This window comes from Erigeron canadensis, chromosome 1 (genome assembly GCF_010389155.1).
Source record: "Erigeron canadensis isolate Cc75 chromosome 1, C_canadensis_v1, whole genome shotgun sequence".
Classification (NCBI taxonomy): Eukaryota; Viridiplantae; Streptophyta; class Magnoliopsida; order Asterales; family Asteraceae; genus Erigeron; species Erigeron canadensis.
In genome coordinates this window covers 36,692,893-36,716,216 of record NC_057761.1, presented here as the reverse complement: position 1 = coordinate 36,716,216, position 23,324 = coordinate 36,692,893, and the positions used below count along the sequence as shown (strand labels likewise).

General features: G+C 34.3%; 3 protein-coding genes across 3 annotated transcripts; 1 reads left to right on the top strand and 2 right to left on the bottom strand.

Annotated features, from left to right (window-relative positions):
• Positions 1-1,189: 1,189 nt before the first annotated feature.
• On the top strand, positions 1,190-4,656 carry LOC122585411 (wall-associated receptor kinase 2-like). Its single transcript, XM_043757546.1, has 3 exons — positions 1,190-2,119; positions 2,208-2,369; positions 3,082-4,656. Exons 1-3 carry the CDS (start codon positions 1,237-1,239, stop codon positions 4,257-4,259), a joined length of 2,223 nt encoding a protein of 740 aa, XP_043613481.1. The 5' UTR covers positions 1,190-1,236; the 3' UTR covers positions 4,260-4,656.
• A 128-nt stretch (positions 4,657-4,784) lies between these two features.
• Positions 4,785-10,767, bottom strand: LOC122591365. Its single transcript, XM_043763638.1, has 7 exons — positions 10,684-10,767; positions 9,493-9,941; positions 9,195-9,380; positions 8,899-9,006; positions 8,297-8,497; positions 6,090-7,870; positions 4,785-5,531 (listed from the first exon to the last, which is right to left on the bottom strand). The coding sequence occupies exons 1-7, from the start codon at positions 10,763-10,765 to the stop codon at positions 5,009-5,011; spliced, it is 3,330 nt and encodes a 1,109-aa protein (XP_043619573.1). The 5' UTR covers positions 10,766-10,767; the 3' UTR covers positions 4,785-5,008.
• A 2,135-nt stretch (positions 10,768-12,902) lies between these two features.
• Positions 12,903-20,153, bottom strand: LOC122584703 (protein VACUOLELESS1). The gene is made up of 15 exons (XM_043756751.1): positions 19,279-20,153; positions 17,808-18,098; positions 17,587-17,726; positions 16,502-16,607; positions 16,338-16,430; positions 16,170-16,259; positions 15,968-16,081; positions 15,764-15,871; positions 15,210-15,283; positions 15,071-15,125; positions 14,767-14,948; positions 14,156-14,285; positions 13,940-14,042; positions 13,745-13,842; positions 12,903-13,377 (listed from the first exon to the last, which is right to left on the bottom strand). The coding sequence occupies exons 1-15, from the start codon at positions 20,062-20,064 to the stop codon at positions 13,213-13,215; spliced, it is 2,535 nt and encodes an 844-aa protein (XP_043612686.1). The 5' UTR covers positions 20,065-20,153; the 3' UTR covers positions 12,903-13,212.
• Positions 20,154-23,324: the final 3,171 nt, after the last annotated feature.

Below are 23,324 nucleotides of genomic sequence, written 5' to 3'. Positions count from 1 at the left end.
ATCACTCGACACTATCACCACCACCACCACCACCACCAATAGTAGTCGCCATCACCGCCAGTCGGCTTCACCAGACCTTTATCGCGGCCACTACCGACGCATTGTGCGGGTACCGTGTTATTACTATGTTATAAAACAAATTTCATTCTATTAGAATTTTAAGTTTCAAACAACCTACATCGCCACCACTACCAACCAATAACCACAAGCATAGAACAATGTGCGTGTCCCTTTTTCTTTAACATGTAAATCAACCTTTTGACAAAATCATCAACATTAATTAGTGTTTTTAATAAAAATGTCACTAGCTGGAAATTACCTCACATAACGATAGGTCTATTGCAAGGATTTCTTTGACATATAACGAGTACAACTTTGGATTTAAAAAAAATAAATAAATGAAAAGCTATAACAAGAACACGTCGTACCTAGGTCGCAATAAGGTTTTTTTTTTAGTTCTAACGATAAATTTTCTAAATTGTAACTGTTTGGAAAAAAAATAGAAATTAACATTTTTTTTAACTTGACACACTTCCAGGGTCCCACCCCTCCCATCCTCCCTCATCCTGACCCATACAACAACCCTCCACGATGGCTCAAAAATCCACAATGGGGCGATCCCAACCCATCCTCAACGACGTCGAGCCCTAGAAAAGCCCCACAACAAGTGCGTTGGAGAGGCCTAATTGTCATTTGGATCCGTGTTTATAAATATCTATGATACCTTATAGAAGGGGGAACTCGCCCCTAAGAATCTCAAATAAAGAAGTGAACTAAATAAAATAATATCTTGCTTATTCATTAATTTAAACATTTCAACTTAATATAACTTGATAGTACTCTTAATGAAATTATTTACAACATAACCCCCTCAATTAATCCTTAAAATAACTACACTACTTCCTTTTAACAACAATTACCTTTACATCCACCATCACCCCGCGCCGTTACCACCATCGCTTCCAGGGGCACATGACTCATATATTTTAAAAATTTGACTTTGGTAGATTTAAATGACCCAATAAAAATAACACGTACTAATATAGCCTTTATATATAGGCCTAGGCGCCTAGCATAGAAAGAGTGAAAGACATATTCAACCATGCATCAATGTCCAGTTGCAGACCAAGTGTTCAGAGTTTACAGTATATATATGTGCATAGTGATTCAGCCTTCCATATCAAATACCCAAAATCACAAATTTCACTACTCACACAAACGTACCAAAGTAGCCAAATGCATTTACAAATGTTAGTCGCAGTAGTATTAGTATTAGCAATGGCATCTTTAGAGAAAGCGGGTGCTCATGAGTTGCCACAATATTGTGAAACGTCGTGTGGTAATGTGAATATAACATTTCCTTTTGGTTCACGTGAGAATTGCTACCACAGTCCCGAGTTTCTTGTAACTTGTGACAGGACCCACACTGATGGGCCTACACCTTACTATGGAACAATCGAAGGCGATGTTATTCTTAAAAATTTGTCAATGAGCACAAGTGAGATTGAAGTTACATCGTATGTTGCTCATGATTGTTACGATAGCAATGGGTTAAGAGAGAACACATCCAATGTTGATCCGTTTTTCACGTTGTCAGATTTCCGAATATCAACCAAGAACAGGTTTGTCGCCATTGGGTGTGACACCGATGCATATATCGTAGGATCAAGGGAGGGTAAGGTTTATGGTACTGGATGCATTTCTGTTTGTGATGAAAACAGCGGTATCACAAATGGAACATGCTCGGGGGTTGGGTGTTGCGAAATGAAAATCCCAGAAGGAGTGGGCGCTTTTAAGATGTTCCTAGGTAGCTTCGCTAACCATACCAATATATCTAAGTTTAACCCTTGTAGCCATGCTTTTGTTGTTAACCAAGAGAACAATCATTTCAACTTCTCTTCCACCAACTTGCACGATTTTCGAAGTGTAAAGAGGATGCCAATGTTACTTGAGTGGGCAATCGGGAATGAAACTTGTGACATAGCAAGTCAGGACAGACAAAAATTCTTATGTAAAGGAAACACCAGCATATGTGATCAAGCTTATACTGGTCCTGGATATCGCTGTCGCTGCCTTGAAGGTTATCAAGGAAACCCTTATATTGAAGATAACTGCAGGAGTAAGTTCAATTCTAACGTATTCGCTTATTTTGCAGCAGACTTCCCCACTGATGAAATCCTGAACTAATTTTTTTTCTTATTTTACAGATATTAATGAGTGTCAGGACGGAAATCATACTTGCCTACATAAATGCAAGGATAATCCTGGAAATTATACGTGTTCTTGTCCAAAAGGATACTCTGGAGATAGCAGGAGAAATGGCTCCGGTTGTTCAGTAAAGCAATCATTCGTAATAATGGTGGTCATATGTAAGTATATATGTAGAGTTGGTCCATCCTCAAATTTCAAGTCCGGTTCTATATGCGCACATAAAATCTATGTATTTTTGAGAAGTGTATAAAAACTTGTCTATAAGCATTAATAGTGAAAAAAGCACAAAGGGGCTGGTCTTTCGCCTTCCAATGGATTGGTATAACTATTCTCTTTGAGCACGGGCCACATACAGATTGATAGATCAGTGACTCGAGGCAAAAGGTTTCCTTGGTTGAGAAACAGTAGTACAGACCCAATTGGGTTATTGGATCGAGCTGTTGGCTGGTCCGATCTAGCTACTGCTGGAGTATCCATTTAGGTAGAAAAAAGGTAGTGAGTCAAGGAAAAGAGCAGTTTACAGCCCTATGGCCCAGTCAATCAGGAGTAAAAGTTAGGGCTAATATTAAAGGAATTATAACTGCTCTTTATGTTAGGAACTTAGGATTAAGAACTGCTCTATTTTATATTTAGATATCTCATTTCCTGTTCTAGTTTTCTAAGTCTGGTTTTGTTTTTGATTATCCATGTTCGTGTATTGGAGACTAGCCCCTCTAGAATGGGACCGACTACCTTAAGTGTTTTTCAATAGAGTTCTGAATTTCAAGATTCTATCAGAAAGTCACTGATGGCTAAGTTATGTGTTGGCGTGCTACTATAAAAAGTCAAATTATTATTGTGCCATATATAAGTCAGTCCTTATTGTTGCAGGTTCCTTAGTTGCTGGCTTAAGTCTACTTTTACTTTTTACCTCGATATACTTGGGACTCAAAAAGCGTCAAACTTTCATTCTTAGAGAAAAGTTCTTTAAGCAAAATGGTGGAATAATGTTGCAGCAAAGAATTTTCGGGGATGGGGGTTCTCAAATTCAAGCTAAACTCTACACAGCAGAAGAGCTTGAGAAGGCAACCAACAACTATGATCAGAGCATGATAATTGGAAAGGGTGGCTATGGCACAGTATTTAGAGGAGTTCTACCTGATGACAGAATAGTTGCTATAAAGAAATCCAAGACAGTAGATCATACACAAACCCAAGTCGAGCAATTTATCAATGAAGTACTTATCCTTTCCCAAGTCAATCACAGAAATGTGGTGAAGCTGATTGGTTGTTGCCTGGAAACAGAAATTCCTTCATTAGTTTACGAATTTATTCCAAATGGCACGCTCTTTGATCTCATCCATGATGAATGTAAGTCGAAGGCTATTGATTGGGACATCCGACTGAGAATAGCAACACAGACAGCTGGAGCACTTTCATATTTACACTTTGCAGCATCTGTCCCAATAATTCATCGAGATGTTAAGCCAATGAATATACTTATTGATAGTAGCTATGTAGCCAAAGTAGCTGATTTTGGAGCATCAAAGCTAATTCCCATGGATCAGAATGACGTGGCGACAATGGTGCAAGGTACACTAGGTTACTTGGATCCGGAGTACTTTCACACAGGTCAGCTCACAGAAAAGAGCGACGTCTATAGTTTTGGAGTCCTACTAGTGGAACTTTTAACCGGAAAGAAGATTGTTGACTTCGACAAGCCAGAGAAAGAAAGGCATGTAACCAAATCTTTTATAGCTTCTTTAGAGACTCAGACTCTATTGCAGGTTCTTGATGAAAACTTGCAGCTAAAGGAAGTTCCTCACGATATCATCCTAGTTTCAAGGCTTGCAGAAAGATGCTTACACCTTAAAGGAGACGAAAGGCCTACTATGAAGGAAGTGGCATTAGAGCTGGAAGGAATATTGGCATCAATGATTGACAAGCATCCATGGGTGAAAAGTATTTCAATTGAAGAAGAGACTGAATATTTGCTCAACGGACCAAGTGAACGCTGTGAAGACATTGACAACACCAATATAAGCCCAATAGCTTTTTATAGCGTATGATCAACATGTTTAGCTGCTCCTGGTTTGTCTACTGGAATCTCTCCAAGTCTCCGGTGATGATCTCATCAAGTGGATTGTTATTGTAAGAATAAAATTTTGAGGCTGGGCCATGGGTTCTTTCTATTTCACCTTGTAATATGGAGGGCTCATGGCTTAGGCTTTCAGATTGTAATTTGGTCGATAGTCCGGTCTGTTGTATTTGTAAGATTTGTAACGGTATACTGATGGTATGCTAATATAGACATATAATTACAATCCGTAAAAAGAAAAGATGGCCCAGCCATGAGCCATCTATCGAAAACATTCTCCAACTCCAATCCATCAACGACATAATAAAAATGCTGAACCAAATTACTTGAAAAGTTGAAAGTTGCTTCCCAACGACATATCGAAAACATTCTCCAATTTCAAATATGATCTTTGAATCTTAGCCATTGATTTTCATCTAATGACCAATATTACCCTAATAGGGATAAATTGAGGGAATCCCCTCCCCTTTTTTTTAAGCATGCAACAAGAAAACCATTAGTGACAACTCCCATAATATTAACAATTAATTTATTTACAGATTCACTTTGAAAGTTAATTAATAAGATTAAGCCATAACCCAATACAAACACCTCAACTCAAAATTTAACTGGCTTGCAGTTCCGATAGGCAAACGAGTGTGCATATCTTCATACTTGGCAAAGTTACAAATAAATGGAAGACTTGGAGGCTGGACAGTAATTTCTTTGAATCACCCTCTTTTAACATTCTTTTTGTATAGTGAAAATAGGACCAGAATATAGAGAGTTCAAACTCCAATAATAACCATCGATATCCAAACAACCAGCACACCACTTGATTTCATAAGAGCCCAGAGGGAACATAGAAACATTAAGCATGCAAGTAGAGAATCCTTGTCCTTTTAAATTAGGCGTAAAACAGACAATCGTTTCTGCAACCTGACTATCAAAGGTATCATCTTTGTCATAGTTGTTCACATGCTTGACTAGCTTGGCATTCAATTCTAGTACGTTATCATCAACCCAATCATGAAACACTGTTTGTGTTTGACTTTTACTTTCTCTATTTTGAGCTGTTAGCTGATGAGGCGTTTTACATTGAAGGATGCAATACAACTTATTCAAGCGAGCTAGAGATTCTGGTAGAACATTGTTTAATTGAAGACATAAATCTAGATGGAGGTAATATCCTGGCAGAACAGTGATCCTTTTACCAAATCCAGAGTCTCTGTTCATGGCAAACAGCTGACAGGAGACAGAAGGCCTGTAAATTGTATGTAAACTTGATTAGTACAACCGTTTTAGGGTTAAAACTAGAAGCTGAAGGAAGAAACCCTAAACTAGTAGGTCTAGTGGTAACTGGACTGGGAGCCTCAACAAGAACAAATTTTAGAGTTGGCAAAATGGATGGGTCAAGCGGGTCGGGAAACATGTGTAATTCAGGCAGGGATGGGTTAATCTAAAGCACTGTTTGTCCAAAATTGTCTTTTTACATATACTTAACACATCAAATATGATTAAAAGCTATATTATTTCATTAATAATCTAAATCTTTGGATAAGATGATATGGTAGGTTTTTAAGCATTATAACTACACTTTTGGGTCATTCTGACATGTTAACTTGAAGCTAAGTATTGAACCCATTTGACCAGTTAGTTATAAATACAGCATAACCCCAGTCAACCCCTTAATAGTTAAATGGGTCAAACTATACACACACTTTCAAGACAAAATGAAAAATAGAAAGTAGAAGTGCTATTCATAGTTTAGAATCAGAAAAAAAAATAAAAAATAAAAAATTAACAGAATCACTCGACATACCTTACACCAAAAAAATACGTTGGGGTTCTGAAGAAGATGCTCAACCAGTTCCTTAAAACATCTAGTTGAAGACCAACTCCATCATTGATTATTTGTGATAGAATCTCACCATCATTTTCATGCATTTTTTTTGCTGCATTCTGTAAGTCAACAACTCCCTTGACTGCGAGACGGCAAATCTTTATAATACTTCTTACTTCATATGTATTTTCCAGCCTCTGAGTTTTGGAATGTTGACCAAAGCAGCTCCTATTTTGACCAAAACAAGTCTTCTGAAGCAGCACAAGCTCTTTGCTACTCTCCTCGTCTGTAAGCCAAAGTCGAGCTACTAGATCATGTATAAGCATATTATGGAAGTTACTCTGTACTTTCTGTGAACTAAGATTTTCAGAATCTAGGTTGGCAAAGAAAAGAGAAAATCCAGTAATGAAGGCCAAAACTGAACAGTTTAGAGCATGTGCAGAAATGATCATCGTAATCGTGGGGTCCATGCCAATACATGATGTGGCAACTAGATCATACTCTCGTGCTAGTTTCATCAAACGGGTCGATAGTTGTGTGAGTGGTTTAACCAACTCGACACCATAATGCAAATGCCTGTTGTCCCTGTTGCTAAAGGTAATGGTTCCCAGGAGCTTAAAGACATGAACTACAATTTCCATAACATTCGCCCTTAGAGACAAAAACTGAATCTGGAAGTGATGCTGGGCGAATGGCGTAACAGAATTGGCCAACAACATTTCCTTTGAAACCCGGAGAATTTTACACACCCCATCAAGCTTTTCAATTTCGTCATTGGTTGTTATACCTATGTCCCCTAAAACCCCTATTATCTGTAAAGCAGATCTATTATTTCCTAACCAACTTAACAGAATTGACCGCTGTTTTGGTAAACAGCAATACACGATTTGCATTTCTGAATATGCATATAGGGTCAACGATGTTAACCATTGATGGAGGGAATCAGACTGAACCATCGTTATTAACTCTCCGAATATAAAAGCAGCTGTGAACCATGCTCCTTGAAAAACCGCATATTTTCCAGCCTTGTAAGCAGACCAATAGTCTTTTGCTTCCACGAGTTTCTTTGCTTTCTCAAGAGCAAGAATTTCATTCTTGATCAAATATCCATTATCAGAATTCCATTCCTCTGTTTCTTGTAGTGTGTAATGGCAGCTAGGAAGAGGATGCAATAATAGATGATAGATAATGTGCACATAGTAATCAAAATCGCTGCATTCACATACGTCTTTAATCAGAAGCCTTGCGACATTCTGAATTTGGCCACTCAGAATTCCACCTTTGACCATGCTTTTTAGACACAAAGCAGCCACTTTGGCAACACGAACCACCAGCTTTGATGCGATTGTTCTATTATCATTATTCAGCAGGCATTTGATATACAGATAGAGCTTATTTAGAGTATATTCACCAAGATTAGGGCATTGATTTAGCAGGAGACTTGTAAATTTGAATAAGCTCCAAATTTCTTGCTCCAATTCTATGTTGGGTTGATTAAGATTCAAAACGGAGTTTGTCAGCAAAGTGAGGTGCTCCAAGAGAAACAAGATTGCTTGGGATGCTAAAGAATTATCATCTCCGTCATATGGCATGTCTATTCTTCTTGTGAACTTCACAGATATATCAGCTAGAAAATGCATGGCAAAGAGTCTGTTCGGTATTGATGGAGATCGCATTAAAGTCTCGGCAACTGCTAATATCTTGGTAAAACATTCATTTATTTCTGAGCAATTGAAACTTAACATCTTGGACATCAGTATCTGCCAATATCCTCATATACGTAAGAAACAAATACTATATGATTATCATTAGTACTACCATTATTTTCATTAATAATGACTATGATGATGACAACATATAGAGGTTGCACAATGATCAGGGTTATGCAACATGTAAAATAGATAAATTAGCGCAGAAGTGAAGATGCCAAAACACATTTAAGAGTATTATTTCATCAATTATTCAACTTCTAGAATGAAATAATCTAGGAGGCTTTATGCATTAAACTTAAATACAATTCAAGTAACACCCGGCCTGTTTGAACCATTTGACTTATTGCTCCTAAGCTAAATTTCATCTTATTTTTACCCATTTAACATGTTAGAGATTACACATAACCGAAAGAGTGAAAGGGTTAAAACTCCCGCCTCTAGTGATGTATTTGCAGACTCAAGTACAATACCAACCTCATATAATATATGAACAGCATCATGCTGCATCACTGGTGAGAGTTCCACATTTAAGATATTAAACATTGCAATGATAAGCTCTGTAGGAGGAGAAAAACGAAACCGACTTCTTGATAAGACAATATGTAGACATCTTAATGATGTTGCTTGTTGTGACAATGACTTATCCTGACTTAAAAATGGAAGGAGGAGATCTACCTGAAACGGGAATGACATATACATTAGCTTTATCAAGTAAATTAGCATTTAAGTCACATATTTCATGTTTATACTTTATACATTCAATATTAAACTTGACTTGGATTTTTTATTTGAGTTAGAAGTCATGTAAAGACCAACGGGGTGAAACCTCAGTGGTACCGCCATCATGTGACCACATGGGCCCACAAATGAAGGCTAGAGGTCACAAGTACAAAACTTGCCAAAGGCAAGTGGAGAAACTATATCTTGTGATCCCATGTATGAGAATGTTGACTTACCGGGCATGAGTTCTATGCGTTGTGCACTCTGGGTACCAAAATGGTACATGGGACCAGGGGGTTCCCACCCATTTACCCTTTTAGAAGTCATGTAAAGTCACAAGATGAACAAAGTAATACCTGCCTTAGAATCAAAAGTGCTGATCTGGAAGCAATTATCGATAGTGAAATCAGCATAGTCGTCACAATTTCATCTTCCACAGAATCTAAAATCAGTTTTCGCCCCTCCTGCAGTAAGCTAACTGTGAATTACGGACTATCGTCAAGAATATATGAGTTTATATTTAATAACTCGTTCACAATCGTCAAAAACGCATGATAAAAAAAAAACTTATCGATGTAAATGTGCATATGTACCCCATAATAATCTTTGGAAAACAAATAAGGAATATAAAGATGGAAAAAAAATAATAAACCTCATAAGCTCTACAAGATAAAGCTGAAGAGCATCCTAACTTTGGAAAAGCACGGGCTCCTGCTAGCCTGCCAGCAATTGGCATGTCAGACGATGATATCATATTTACTAGCATCTCCAGTAGCACACGAGCAAAATCATCTGAATACTCACAAAAGCATCCGGCAGCAAATAATGATGCCTTTACCTAATAATAAAAGATTAATGAAACTGTTAATCACGCATCCAGGTATTAACTTAAGATATATAAAGGGCACCAAAAATTCGTGGTATAGCAAAATCAATGATCTTATTCTTACCTCCAAAACATGGCATGATACAACACTAGATAATATCAGATAACGAATCTCGGCATTATCTTTACAAAACTCAGACCAGCAACCAAAAAGAACTAACGACAGTGCTTTAACATCCTCATCACCAGAGTTAAAACACAACTTTATTCTCCTCAAGAGTTCCAAATGATTCTCTACCTTATACTTCGACAAAATTCCTTTGTTTTTCCTGTTAGAAGTTCCACTTTTCCTGTGTTTCAATTCAGACAGGAAAATCTTTACAACAGAAAGCTTGGTGTGTTTATCACCTGACATGAATGTTTCTGCCAGTCGTAACAGAATGGCATTTGCAAATAACTTGTCTTCTCCAGGAACTAAGCCAAACATGTCAAATTCAGCCATAGAAAGTTCTGGTTCCTTGTTCCACCACTCCAGTCTAGTCCCAACCACTTTAATAGCTTCCATACGTTTTGCTGAGAACACATCATAGTAAATCATCATTTTGAACATATGCAATAATAAACTCATAACTAAGCTTAAAAATAATAACAAAAATATAAATAGAAAAAAAAAACCACAAAAGAAACCCAATTCACTAGAAGTTCACCCAGAATATCAATTTCTTTCAGACACTGTGGTTTCTATTCTAATACGACGGATGGCCCTGCAAACTAGTGTTGCCTCTAATCTAATATGATCCTGCTACTATTCTAACTGATCCCCCACTCAAGTTGACATCCTCACTAAAACCTTTCATTTTGGTCTGATCTTAACCTTTTCTAATCATCCTTTCATGTTGTCATCGACCTAATGAAAACAAAAATAACATGATCCAATTCCATAAGTTTTTGTGCATTTGCACTATATCTTTTAAAATACGGTGTCACGCTCATCCCCTTTCACTGTTTTCAAAGCACCCACTTACAATTAAACACAGGTGTAATCCAGTTGGCGTTAAGATTCTACGAAACAACCCTCGGGTAACACATTAGCCGATTCTAATTACTTGACTAACTACTAATAATCCATTAGGCTTGGCTTCCCATTTGAGTGTTCAATGGGGTTTACATTTGGAACATATAATATTATAAAGAAATTAAGTAATCTAAGTGTGTTTGTGTGTGTGTGTAATATATATATATATTATATATATATATATATACACAGATAAAAAGAGAGAATAGAGAAAAAAAGAAAGGGGGAAAGCAAGCAGACCAGGGTTGTTGTTGGAGCGGCGCAAGGATTTGTCAAGATGAATACTCCAATCCATGGCGCTTGCTGCCGCTGTTCTCTCCATTTCTCCTCAATTTGCTGATGCTATTATGTACTGTATCTATCATTCAGTTTGTATGTATGTATATGTACTAAGCTAAGCTCAGCTCTGCTCTTTCTTGCTTAAACCCTTTTCCCTCGTTATTAGGGTTTTTGATTTGACAATGATAAAAACAGTTTCTTTGAAATATAATTATTACTAATATATTAATGAGGAAAATGCCTATTCCCCGATATGGAAAAATCGGGTAAGGAAAGAGAATTAACGAATACAACGTGACACTTTAGAGGATTTTTAGACTATTTTGTTAGGAGGATTAGTCATTTTTCAATTAATTAACGTATAAATTTTCTAACATTTAATAATTAAAAAATTTTCAGCATATTATTAATATATTCTTTTTTCCTTAAAATATTAAAACTAATAGGGTTAGGTCCTATCCGAATAGATTTAAAACATATGTCTTATATATTTTCTTTCGATATGTTCTAAGATTTTATGATAAATTATAAAATTTCGTCTAACTAAATAAATTGATAACGTATAAACAATTATATAACTAAAAATTACCTATTATTAAAAAACATAAAAAGATAAATCAAACATAATATAACTAATAAATAATCTAAAGAAAAACTTTAGTAAAAGAAAAATGTACATAAAAGTTATATGTATGTAAAGATTTACATTTAATCAGACAGTATGTGTATATTTAAAAACATCAAGTAAAACGCATAATTTGAACTTCTAGTGAAAGGAAAATGGTAAATCAAAATCACATAAAAACTTAAATATCAGATTAGTTTATATTACATAAACAAAATAAATCGATAAATAAATTATTATGTTGAAAAAAAACCTTATACGATTATACTTGAAAGATTGTCATTTTTAAACAGATATAATAAAATGAATATCAAAAATTTCAAACACAATAAAATGTATATAAAAATAAACTTTACTCAAACTAAAACCACAATACTTTGAGCCGGTTTTACTTTTCATAAAATGTAGTTTTTTTCTTAGAAAAAATGATTAGAATATTTAGGTATTAGATAGTTACTAAAATTTGAAAATTTTTCATATATTAAAAAAATGAACTTGTTTTAGTAGATTTATAGAAAAATAATATTGATAGTAATTTTACGGAGATATATATACATATAAAAGAACTAAGCGATAAAAAATAGATTTAGTAATTATAAAATGTAATAGACTGGACTTTAGATAATTTATTAATAATAAAGTTTATGTAAAAAGATAAAGATGGTAATAGAAAAAGTAAAAAAGAATAAGAGAAAAACGAGGGAAAAATATACTTTCAAGAGTTTTAAAGCGTAACACAACTTGTTCCTTTGGTTATAGGATAGATACATTAAGTTAAATTTTCAATGAGTATAAATTTTCTAGCACTTGATTAATTGAAGTTTTCCAACATATTGTTAATAATTTATTTTCTTTAAAATATTAAAATTATATATTAAGTTATATTTTCATGAATATATATACATAGGTCTAAATATAGTTATTTTATTATTTTTGTGTCAATAAAAAGTTAATGTACATATCTGTTGATAAATTTATTTTTAAATTATTATTTTTTATTTTTTATAACTTATTATTATTATTATTATTTTAGTTTATAATAGTAGAAACCATTCAAAATATGATTTATATAAATTATTAAAATTATGAGTTACTAAACAATGTATATTAGTTATCTATAACTCGCATTTTTTTTATTTATATTAATTTATTAATTAATAATTATTATATAGCACAACGTGAATTTCTCGATCGAATATTTTACAATGTCAGCTACGTGCTTCCGATTGAAGGCTCGTTAGTTTGTAAGCTTAATTACAATTATGCATTAACATTATTATACCGTTAACATTAAAACTAAGACTCGCTCATTCTTTTAAAACCATAATGTTATGACATGTAGACTCTAATTATTATTATTTTTAAAAATTTATCCCTTGATATTAACATTTGTCATTATCTTATGATTAGGTCGATATTTTCCATACATTAAGCAAGTTGTATATCAATGGGATTCAAGTACTAATCCATCTTGAAAGCCGAAATAGAACCAGACTTTGATGCTCCGGTCTAACAGCTCCAAGGTATATACATTTCGATGTCTACTCTGAATTGATTCCAAGAATCCATTATCAGTTACATTTCAAAAAGGCAACAACTTCAGGATGATACAAAGTTACAAACTCTTCAAGGGTCTTATCTACGAATTTGGATATCAAACACAATCCAAAATCAGTTACTGTTGCTGTATGTACTACTAGCGAAAATATAAATTAGACACAAATTACAAACTGAAAATTTCTCAAACCACTCTAAAGGGGAAGATCACAAGAAATTTGTTTATACAACAAATTTTTACAAAGACTTGGTTTTATTCACCTTTTGATTACCCACAAAAAAGACAGCCTGTCAAAAAGCTCTTAAGACTAGGAAACACCTGGGAAGGAGAGTCGATCCCTGAGAGTATCAAAAATTGATGATGCTGTGGAATTTTGTTGTAAAGTGTTTTTGAGGCGCTCCAGCAACTCTCCATCTTTAGTCTGTGATGCAGCGTCTGCAGCCTCCTTTGCCATGCCTATTCGAGCATAAGCCTGCACAAACAAAGCCTTTTATGGGCCACAGTTCTAGTACAGATGGTAAAATGATTGGGTGACATGCAGGAGGGTAATCTTTTTGTATGGGTCTGGATTACCAAAACAATTCGGAAATTGGAAGCAGTTCTTTCTAAATTTTGTTTATACAACTAATGCATTAAATATGATTACAAAAACTATATTATGACACTCGTAACCTGAATTTCAGGTAAATTGATTCAGGAGGTCTAGTGATCTATATATTAAAAAATCACTTGCAAACTTCAACAAACTGTTATTTTTTAGCAAAATTTTTATTAACTTTATATTGAGCAAATTAAAAGTAAAGTCTTATGCTATGCAAGTATCAAAGATAAATTGATACCTCTGCTTTTTCACGAGCATCTGTCAGCTTTGATATATACTTCGCCGCCTCACCTTTTTCATCAGCATCGATGCATGCCTCCACAAATGGTCTAAAACCTATCAATAATCACACCGGAAACAAAGATTTAACTATTTATTTCATTATATTATTACAACTACAAAGAATGGAGTCTAGATGAAGTAGGAAACATACCAATTGGAGGCCTTTTCTCCTTTGAAAATTTTTCCAAGGCATCCCAATCTCTAATTGTTGCCAAGGCAAAAACTTTGAGCCAATACCATCGTTTCTCCGATACCTACTTTAAATAATAGTGATATAAGTACGGTGCAACATGAAAGGGTATAGAATTTTAATGGAGACACCTAAATCAATTCAAACGGTCAGAAATTTCAGATAGTGATCTCCGACCTTAAATTCTGTTTTTACTTTCAGAGCAGCCCGATGATTGCCCAATACTATGCATGTTCGGATTGTATCACTAATACTTGAATCAACAAATATTGGCTGCTTTGTACTTACTTCTAGCTCATGCTGCATCCTGTATGAAATGTAAAAAAGAATGACACCGCCACACCGGCCATGTAAATGACATCATAAAAAGTACTCCTCTTTCAAATAGAGAAAAGTTAATCACCCGTGTAATGATAAATATGACATGCAATCCTAATAATAGAACATAAATTGAAGAAATAAGCTAATCTCTTTTTAGCACTCCCCAAGTTGGAGCAGATATGTCGAACAAGGCCCAACTTACTGCGGACGTTGCAGTTACAATAGTGTTACGGACTTATGGCCATTTTGTATTTCATCAGTAATGTCAAACAATAGAAAAGCACAAAGTGAGTCATTGGTCAGCATATAAACTCTAAATGTAGCACTACTAATAAAAAGGTAAATCAGACTCAATTCTAAGAAATCTATAAACAAAATATTACTAGAATCTTTTCAATTTCGAAAGCATGTAATAGTATTTTTATCAGAATAAATATGTGCTTTTCAAATTTCAAAGAGTTCCATACCTTAACAACCTTGCATGCTCTTCAGCAGCCTTTGACTCAAAAACATGCTCCTTTGTCTCAGCAAAAAGATTTTGAGCTTTTTCAATGAGTTTTACACGTGGACCATGAAGTGGCGATCCTCTACTTGCCATTGGATTCTTTGCTATTTCCCAGGACTCCTTCCACAATAAATAGGCAACATCCTGCAACAATAGGTACCACTATATTAAGAAACTGTGAGCAGTGATAAAACATTTGCTATATATTTGCATGCGATGGGGAAGGATAAAACATCAAAAGTTCAGAATTGTGGATACAGGCTTACATGAAGCTGACCAGTAGATAGAAAGAAATCCTTCAAAAACTCATGCTTATAGCACCTGCAAGGACGCAAATGTTCAAATCATCATACAATATAAGATTCATATGGATAAAACTAAAAAACTTAAGCCATTTTGCATCACCTTGTATAGCGTATAAATAAGTCACGTGCAAGTGGTCTAGCTTGTATCATTCCAAATAACTCCAGTGCGGGTCTCTATACAAATCAAAAACCAAATTAAACTGACAAATCAACATAAGGTGACTTTCAGAGTTTCAGTAGTTTGCCTTTATTCAATACAAGATCATATTGAGGTACCAAGCAGAAGTGGCAGTATGGATAGGTTGGGTAAAAGGTAAAGATGGATTTATACTGATCGGATGAGGTCGGGTTGACCTAAAACACTTATTTGCCCACAATATATAAGTATTTACATGTGATCGGGGTGTCAGGTGTGAATGCGAAACTTATATTATTTCAATGACAATTTAGCTTTTGGAATTAAGTGACTTATGGGGTTTCATACGTTAAAAATAATTTCAGCCCATTTGGCATGTTCAATTCATTTGACGAGTTTCACTTTAAGCTAAGTTTTTCAATACTCGTTTGACCTATTAGAGTAAAAATTATAACGGAAACTGTCACATTCATATGTAAGTGATTGAAAACTGCCACCTCCAGTGTATTGAGCAATACCTTCTGCCATATGTGAAATAAAACAAGATAGACAAGATCGGTATCACCACTTTCAGTTGCCTTTGTCAGGGCCGTATCTTCTTCCCCTATGCCTAATAATAGAGGAACCTACAACCATATCATATTGATGATTAATGGATCTTGCGTAAATTTTATATATATTCACTGTAAACAACAAGGTCAATGCCAGCAAAAGAAACCTACCTGCTTTGAGGAAAGAGGCTCATGTTCAACTAGCATAGCAGCTAATTTTCGACGACCAGTCTGATCTGCATGAGCAGCAACTGCAGCATAAGAAATGCTTCTGGACAGTTTTAACTGTATCCCCCAACCAAAAGGCGTTAGAATTAATAAAACTAATTATGGCAGATGCATTAAAAATACATATTTGCAAAACTATTCACACCTTATCTAGTAAAATTTCAAGGAGAGTAGCATCAGGTATAGCTGATGATACTGTTATTTTTGAACAAGCCCAGTGCATGATAACCACTTCCTGTATCAAAGACAAAGAACTTGGTTTTATCGGCTAATAATATAATAATTTCCAAATGTAAGTGGAAACAGAACTTACTTGGTTCATTCCAAGGTAATCTGATATCCTGAGTGCCAGCAGATGTTGGTGAGCATTGACCAACCGACCAATCAAAACTGATGGTGTAAGCAACTATCAGAAGAAGACATATTAATCTCGTGTATATGATTCTAAAACGGAAGTCTCTTAAGATAATTAAAGACCTTGTATTGCTGTATACTGAGTGGAATTCCGATCTCCAGACTGCGTACAGCATTTAAGACCCGCAATGTTTTACTCATCTCCTGAATGCTCTCACGTTGAAATTGGCTGCCAAAGCCAACTGGATATCATTACCGTAAGCAAAAATTAGAAAACTTATAGCCTACTTTTAGGGGCCAATGAGTTAATAGTTAACTACATTCTGAGTATAGTTCTAAGGGTTCAGAAAACCTAAGGTGATACCAGAAATTAGATGGGAGCATGCAACATATAAGCATATTGTTACGATCCCACATCGGCCAAGTATGGATTGGTTGGTGGTTTATAAGCCTAGGTGTCCCCTCCTCCTTTGAGATAGCTTTTAGAAGTAAGTTCTACACCTTGCTTATGGCATGATGCGAGCCTATCATGGGATGGGTTCATATCAATTGGATAGTTACAATCCAACATCGGCCAAGTATGGGATTGTTTGGTGGTTTAGAAGCCTAGGTGTCCCCTCCTCCTCTAAGCTAGCTTCTGGAAGTGAATTCTACACCTTGCTTATGGCATGATGCGAGCCTATAATGGGATGGGTTTGTATCACATATGTAGGCAACTATCTTATTTGTACAGTAGTTGTTAATTTGTTATCTATTAGAAACAACAGTTAAATCATAGTAGCTGCTACCATATATAGCATTAGCACTATCACACAGTTAACCATAGAGATCTAGGCTCGAGTATTCTCCTAGTTTAGCTCTCAATTATAGTTGGTATTCCCTGATTTAATGGGGCTGTTGGTATATCTGCAGTAGTTATTCCTTTTATTTAAAAATAACAAATTAAATGTCTGTGTATAGACATAAACTATGTAATAATACAAAACTTTCTACACTTCTACAGCATACTTCAGTTCTGTTCCCTAAACTAATCATTTCTTGCCTTCTATAGCTTTTTGCTTTGTGTCCAATATCATGTTATTTATACAGTCCCAAAAATTTTTGTATAAGTTGCGTCCATATCAAGTGAATTCATCAAACAACTAAAATATAGAGAAGCTTAGCATCCACTATGATCTCAATATACATTTTTCAGTTATAATACTAACCTACAGAATGCTTGTCCATAGCTTGCAGCCCTTAGCAGCGACTGTTGTAGTGATGGATCAAATTCATGACCTGCAGCATCAACACATGCTTCAACAGCTTCTGGCAACGAGTCGCGTATCAATCTCAAATTTTCATCAGCCTGACATAAATTGGCATCAGAAATTCTACTCAATATATATATTTAAGCATTGGTAGCATACCGTGACATTTTGATCATTACCTTTGCGCTGCGGCGGTCAAAATGATCCAATGCATCATACAATAACGCTGCTGGTTCTGTGCTCCCAATCTTGAAGATGGATTCCGTGGAAGATGGGACCCGTTGTAGAAACTCCATGGTTGAGTTTGATAGTATTCTTGCTCCGTCACATTCTGGGATAATGATAATTGATTCATCATAAAGGTAGCGAACAGGATCTCCATAGGGACCAACCATCATAAGCATTTCATCCCAATATAGTAATACACTGTCCATTCCACACCAACCAAGTTGTTCTGGAGCCAGGGCAGACTGTACACATACAATATTAAAAAACTAACCATGTAAGCAATCTGTGTAAAGATATCAACAGTAGCACTGAGCAGAACATTCCAAGTAAAAACCCAAGTTAGCACCAGTAATTGAGTTAATGTAAGGAAGTCAAATCAGTGTGCTTTCTAGAATCCAAGTTTTCCAACACATCCCAAGGGGAGTGCCTAGTGATTACTGATTATGTGTTATATAATAATCTGAATCAAATAATCAGCCATCATAAAATGGCGGTGAAATATTGTGTTTGGATGTGCTTCGCTGTTTGAAGTTGTTACAATCAGCAATATTTAAGTGCTTCACTGATTTTGAGTATTAATGCAATTAATACATAAAATGACAACAAAAGAAGCCATCATTAAGGCAATTAGCTTTATAAGAATCCCCGCCCAACATCTTCGATTAACAGATATCCACAGATAAATCCACATACCCACATGATGTGATAAAAGGATTATTTTGTAATTAAAGGATAAAAGTGTCATGATAAGGAAGTTAATGTCTCTTAAAGTAAGTAGAAAATAGGTACATATCTGAGTTAATCCTTCAAATATCTACTTTGTTATATGATGCAATATTAGTCCTGGCCCGTCTAACCTAGCCTGTAATCAGAATAGCCCTAAAGATGAGAATATGTTTTCTTATTCAGCAAGTTGCTGGAACAATTATTTATGTTTATCTATTTCTATTTTTATATTCTGATTTATGTTTCCTAGTTATCTAGGATTACTTTTACTTTACATATCTAAGTTTATTCATTGTAAAGGCAGTTTTTGTTTTGAGATATAAGAAAATAATAAACCATGAAGGTTTTGTTAGTCTTTGATTGATCATTTGTTCTCGAGCCATTTGATTGCTAAGATAAACTGCATCATTATAGCTGCTGTGAAACGGGTTATTCTACTTCTACACCTAAATAATCAGGTCACCAAACACACAATCTGTTCATTAGAGGTTTGAAACACTATAAAACAATCACTAAAAAAGTCAAATAATCAATTTCAACATGCAAATCTAACTAATTTTTTTTCTTTCCTACACATTCTGTACTTTTACAGTCTAATGTCTCACTATGCAAATCATCAAAGAAAACTAAGACAATATAATACAAAGTACCAGATATAGCATACTTAAGATAAACAAAAAGTTTGAGGAAACTAACCTCACAGGCATACTCAAAAATCATACTCGAAAAATCCGTAGGCATAACAAGAAGCTGCCCATCATGAGTAAAACAAGCCAACAACTTCCCATTACACGAAACAACCATCTTTTGAATCGGTCCCAACCCGTCTCCAACACTTTGCACCCCATCCTCTTCAACAACCAAAACATGATCACCAACTGCAACCAAAACCTCTACATTCCCCGACATCGTATACTGCGGTTCGATTACAGTCATACACAACGGAAACTCATCCAAACCGGTCTCGGCCAACTTAACAACTTTCGGGTTCTCATTTTTCAAATCCGAAACACAAAAAAGATCGAATTTTTCATTCATACAAACAAACCCATTACCCCAAAACACACATTCAACAACATCATGTTCAAAACAATCAGGTCCTAAGCTAATATTCGGCTCGATTAAATTCGCGTGTATATCGTATCGAAAAACCGTACCGTTTTGAGTAATGCAGACAAGTATATGTTCATCTGTCCAAGATAAACCGATCAGACGGCCACCTGGGTTTCGCCAGACTGTTTCGGAGATAAGGCGGCCTGCCGAATTGAAGATACGGAGTTTTCGGAGAGCGGATTCGGCGTAAAGTTGGACAATTTTGGAATCGTCACGAATGATGGCGATTGGGCCGGAAAATGGGGCGCAGGCGACTTTGTTGCGAGTTAGATCGATGGATTTGGGCCATTGGAGTGTGTAGAGTGTGGGTTTCCGGTAGTATTTGTCTCCGAGAAGTTGCCATTCGGCGGCGATTGTTACGCCGGCCATTATTTGTGGCGGTGGTGGTGTTTACTGATCACCGGTGACGTTTTGGGGGCCAAGGTATGTATGATTTGATATGATCTGAATACTTCGATGTAAAGTTATTTTTGGTTTAACTTTTAAGTGTTTTGATGGAGTTTTGGATTTTTACTCGATAATAAATAAATAAAAAAATATTTATATCTACTCGTACTATATCATAAAAAAAAAAATTTTTTTATTTTTAAAAATGTTTGATAATTATATAATATTTTTACTTAACATCCTTTAAAAATATTTTCACCTAAACTACTCAGTAACATTAATTATTAAATTATACAATCAATCATTATTAATCTTTTCAAATATCTCTATTAACCATTTACATCAGTTATTTTTGAATCAATTGTCTACACTATCGTTCGATGCCTCATCTACCACCGACATTCGTCCACACTACCACATCATCGCCGCCACGACCAACGCCCCATTGTGCGAGTAAAATTAAATAATAATAATAAATTTAAATTAAACTTATAATGATAAAATTAAATCTTAAAATTTGTTACCTTATAAATTTAGATTTTAATAATAATTTTTGTTTTGATAAGTTAAACTAATCGGTTTAATAATACAAGTTAAAATTAAATAAAAACAAGCTAAGTAAGTTGGCTATGCAACTATAAACGGAAAATATAAAAATACAAATTTTATTTGTATTTAAAAAAATATATATATAAAAAAAAACTAAAGAAAAAAGACTAAGTTAAATTTATACGTAGAGGCTATAATTCAATAATGTGTATACCGAGGGCATAAATATAGTTACATACTTACGTGTGATAATGTAAACGGGGTCCGTAACATGCAACGTAACTTTGTGTCAAATAATTGTGGGTTGTGTAAGTTTGCTAAAGTCGAACTAAATAAAAAAACATATATCAAACATTTTCTCAATTTTTAAATCCGAGTGCGGAACCCGTCAGGTAGATCACGCCACCACCGGTGCCACCACCATTACATCACCACCCCGTCATCACTTCCATCACCGTCGTAACACGCGAGTACTTTTCTCTCATGTACTATCAAATCAGGGTCGAGTTGTGTAGATAAATGATGAAAAAGTAATTAATGTAAATAGTTAATTGAAATATTTATAAAAAAAAAAAAATCATTGATCCTCTTAAAAATTTAGCCTAATAATCCTCCTAATATCCTAAAACTTTGATATGTGTAATCCACTTATTATCTTTCTTTACCACCCCTTTGATTTTTCATGTGGCTTGATCCTATGATTAAAATAATTATTAGGTTGATCAATAAATAAAGAACTAATGCTTTATAACGTAGTAGACTTACAAAAAGGCTACAAGCTTTTAGGAGGTAAATTACGTTAATAACATGCAAGGTTAATTAGCAAAGACATATTGACCCAAATTTCCTATCTGACGATTTTTTAAAAATACAAATACTGCAAGTTTACTGTTTTAAGTGAGGTGTAACACAAACTTTTGAGTTTATCCATGTCATCATTCATCACTATATCCTTTTATCACTATCAATAAATGGGTTTAAAAAACAAATATTAATACAATATGATATATATGTATTTATCAATTGTAGTATTATGGATTAAAACTTAAATATAACATAGATATACACGCATAGTATTAAGTTTTTCTTTTTGTCTATTATTGTAATTTTATAAATTTGATAAATGTTCCAGCTATTATGCCAAACACTTAAATATATTTGCCAGCTTTCAGCTACAACTATCAACCATCAGCTACTTCTGCCAAACATATATTATTTTCTCATACAAACTAAACAAAATAATCGACATATACTATTAAAATAAAAAAAAAAACAAAGATTATTAGCTGGGAAAACGACTATAACCAATCCTATTTTAAACACTACACAAAAAGTACAATATCCAAAGCAACATACACATACAAAATTATTCTAGTTATAAGCAACTAAAAAAACTTATGTTTTTTCCAACTTCCAGAATACGAATATTCGCATCCATAAACAACTTAAAACTCCCTACGAGAAACTCCCTATGAGAAAGCCCTGATTCTTGTTTATGGATGCGAATATTCGTATTTTAGAAGTTGGAAAAATCTAGAGTCTTTTTAGTTTTATTATAATTATAATTATTTTGTATGCGTATGTTGCTGTGGATATTGTACTTTTTGTGTAGTGTTTAAAATAAGATCGGTTATAGTCGTTTATTCTTTTCCAGCTAATCATGTTTGGTTTTTTTTTTGTAATAGTATACGTCGATTATTTTGTTTGGTTTGTACGAGAAAATAATGTATGTTTGGCAAAACTAGCTTTTAGCTAATGGTTGGTAGTTGTAGCTTTTTAAATATATTTGAGTGTTTAGCATAATAGCTGAGAAATTTATCATATTTATAAAATTACAAAAATAGACAAAAAGAAAAGCTTAATACTAATTATAATATAACTAAAAAATGAGGTTGGGGGTACACTTGGCACCCCTAATCCACATCCTTGAGTCTAATCTTCTATCCTTATTAATCCTTTAAGTTTTTAATATTAATCTAAATTAATTTACACTTTTTAGTTTTTCATAACCAATTTACACTTTAACCTTAATCTAAAACAATTAATTTACACTTTTTGGTTTCCCATCACCAATTTACACTTTAACCAAATTTAAAATAATTAACTTACACTTTTTTGATTTTCCATCACCAATTTACACTTTAACCCAATTTAAAAATAATTAATTATACTTTTTATAGTTTACACTTTTATTATATAGGAAACTGTAAATTTTTTATTTAACTAAAATTGAAAAAAAGGGGTAAACTGCAATCAATATTTATATGGAGTTAATTTTCGTATGTTTCTTCTTTGAGCAGATAATTTTTGGAGTATTTTGACCGATGGAGTGGCTATTCAGCTAGCAAATTTCCAAGTTGATTTTAGTATATCTATTTAATATATTTGAATTCCAATTTTTTAACTTTGATTTATATTATAGTGACAGTCCACGAATGCACAACTTATGTTATAATTAAGCTAGACAAGAGAATAAATAAGAAGGTAATCAACAAGAACAAAGACAAGTTCAAATGTAATAAATCTATGCAAGTATAATCATATGTATTATTGATTAAACGATGAATACATGATCGATATTACAAACTTGGCTTACAAGAATACAAATGAACAAAGTAATTGCTAAGTCTAGACACACTAAAAACTTTTACAATTACAAGTGACACACACTTTTGAGGTGAGAAACACACTTG

Bases quoted from the DNA above. Each gene is read 5' to 3' on its own strand.
- LOC122585411 (XM_043757546.1), top strand. From the start codon at position 1,237: ATGCATTTACAAATGTTAGTCGCAGTAGTATTAGTATTAGCAATGGCA. The intron at 2,120-2,207 runs GTAAGTTCAATT...CTTATTTTACAG, and splicing joins TATTGAAGATAACTGCAGGA to ATATTAATGAGTGTCAGGAC. The intron at 2,370-3,081 runs GTAAGTATATAT...TTATTGTTGCAG, and splicing joins CGTAATAATGGTGGTCATAT to GTTCCTTAGTTGCTGGCTTA.
- LOC122591365 (XM_043763638.1), bottom strand. From the start codon at position 10,765: ATGGAGAGAACAGCGGCAGCAAGCGCCATGGATTGGAGTATTCATCTT. The intron at 9,007-9,194 runs GTTTATTATTTT...AGCTTACTGCAG, and splicing joins TATCTTGTAGAGCTTATGAG to GAGGGGCGAAAACTGATTTT. The intron at 5,532-6,089 runs GTATGTCGAGTG...TACAATTTACAG, and splicing joins ACGTATTTTTTTGGTGTAAG to GCCTTCTGTCTCCTGTCAGC.
- LOC122584703 (XM_043756751.1), bottom strand. From the start codon at position 20,064: ATGGCCGGCGTAACAATCGCCGCCGAATGGCAACTTCTCGGAGACAAA. The intron at 16,431-16,501 runs GTCTTTAATTAT...TTCTTCTGATAG, and splicing joins TCAGTATACAGCAATACAAG to TTGCTTACACCATCAGTTTT. The intron at 14,286-14,766 runs GTATGGAACTCT...CATTTCATACAG, and splicing joins GAGCATGCAAGGTTGTTAAG to GATGCAGCATGAGCTAGAAG.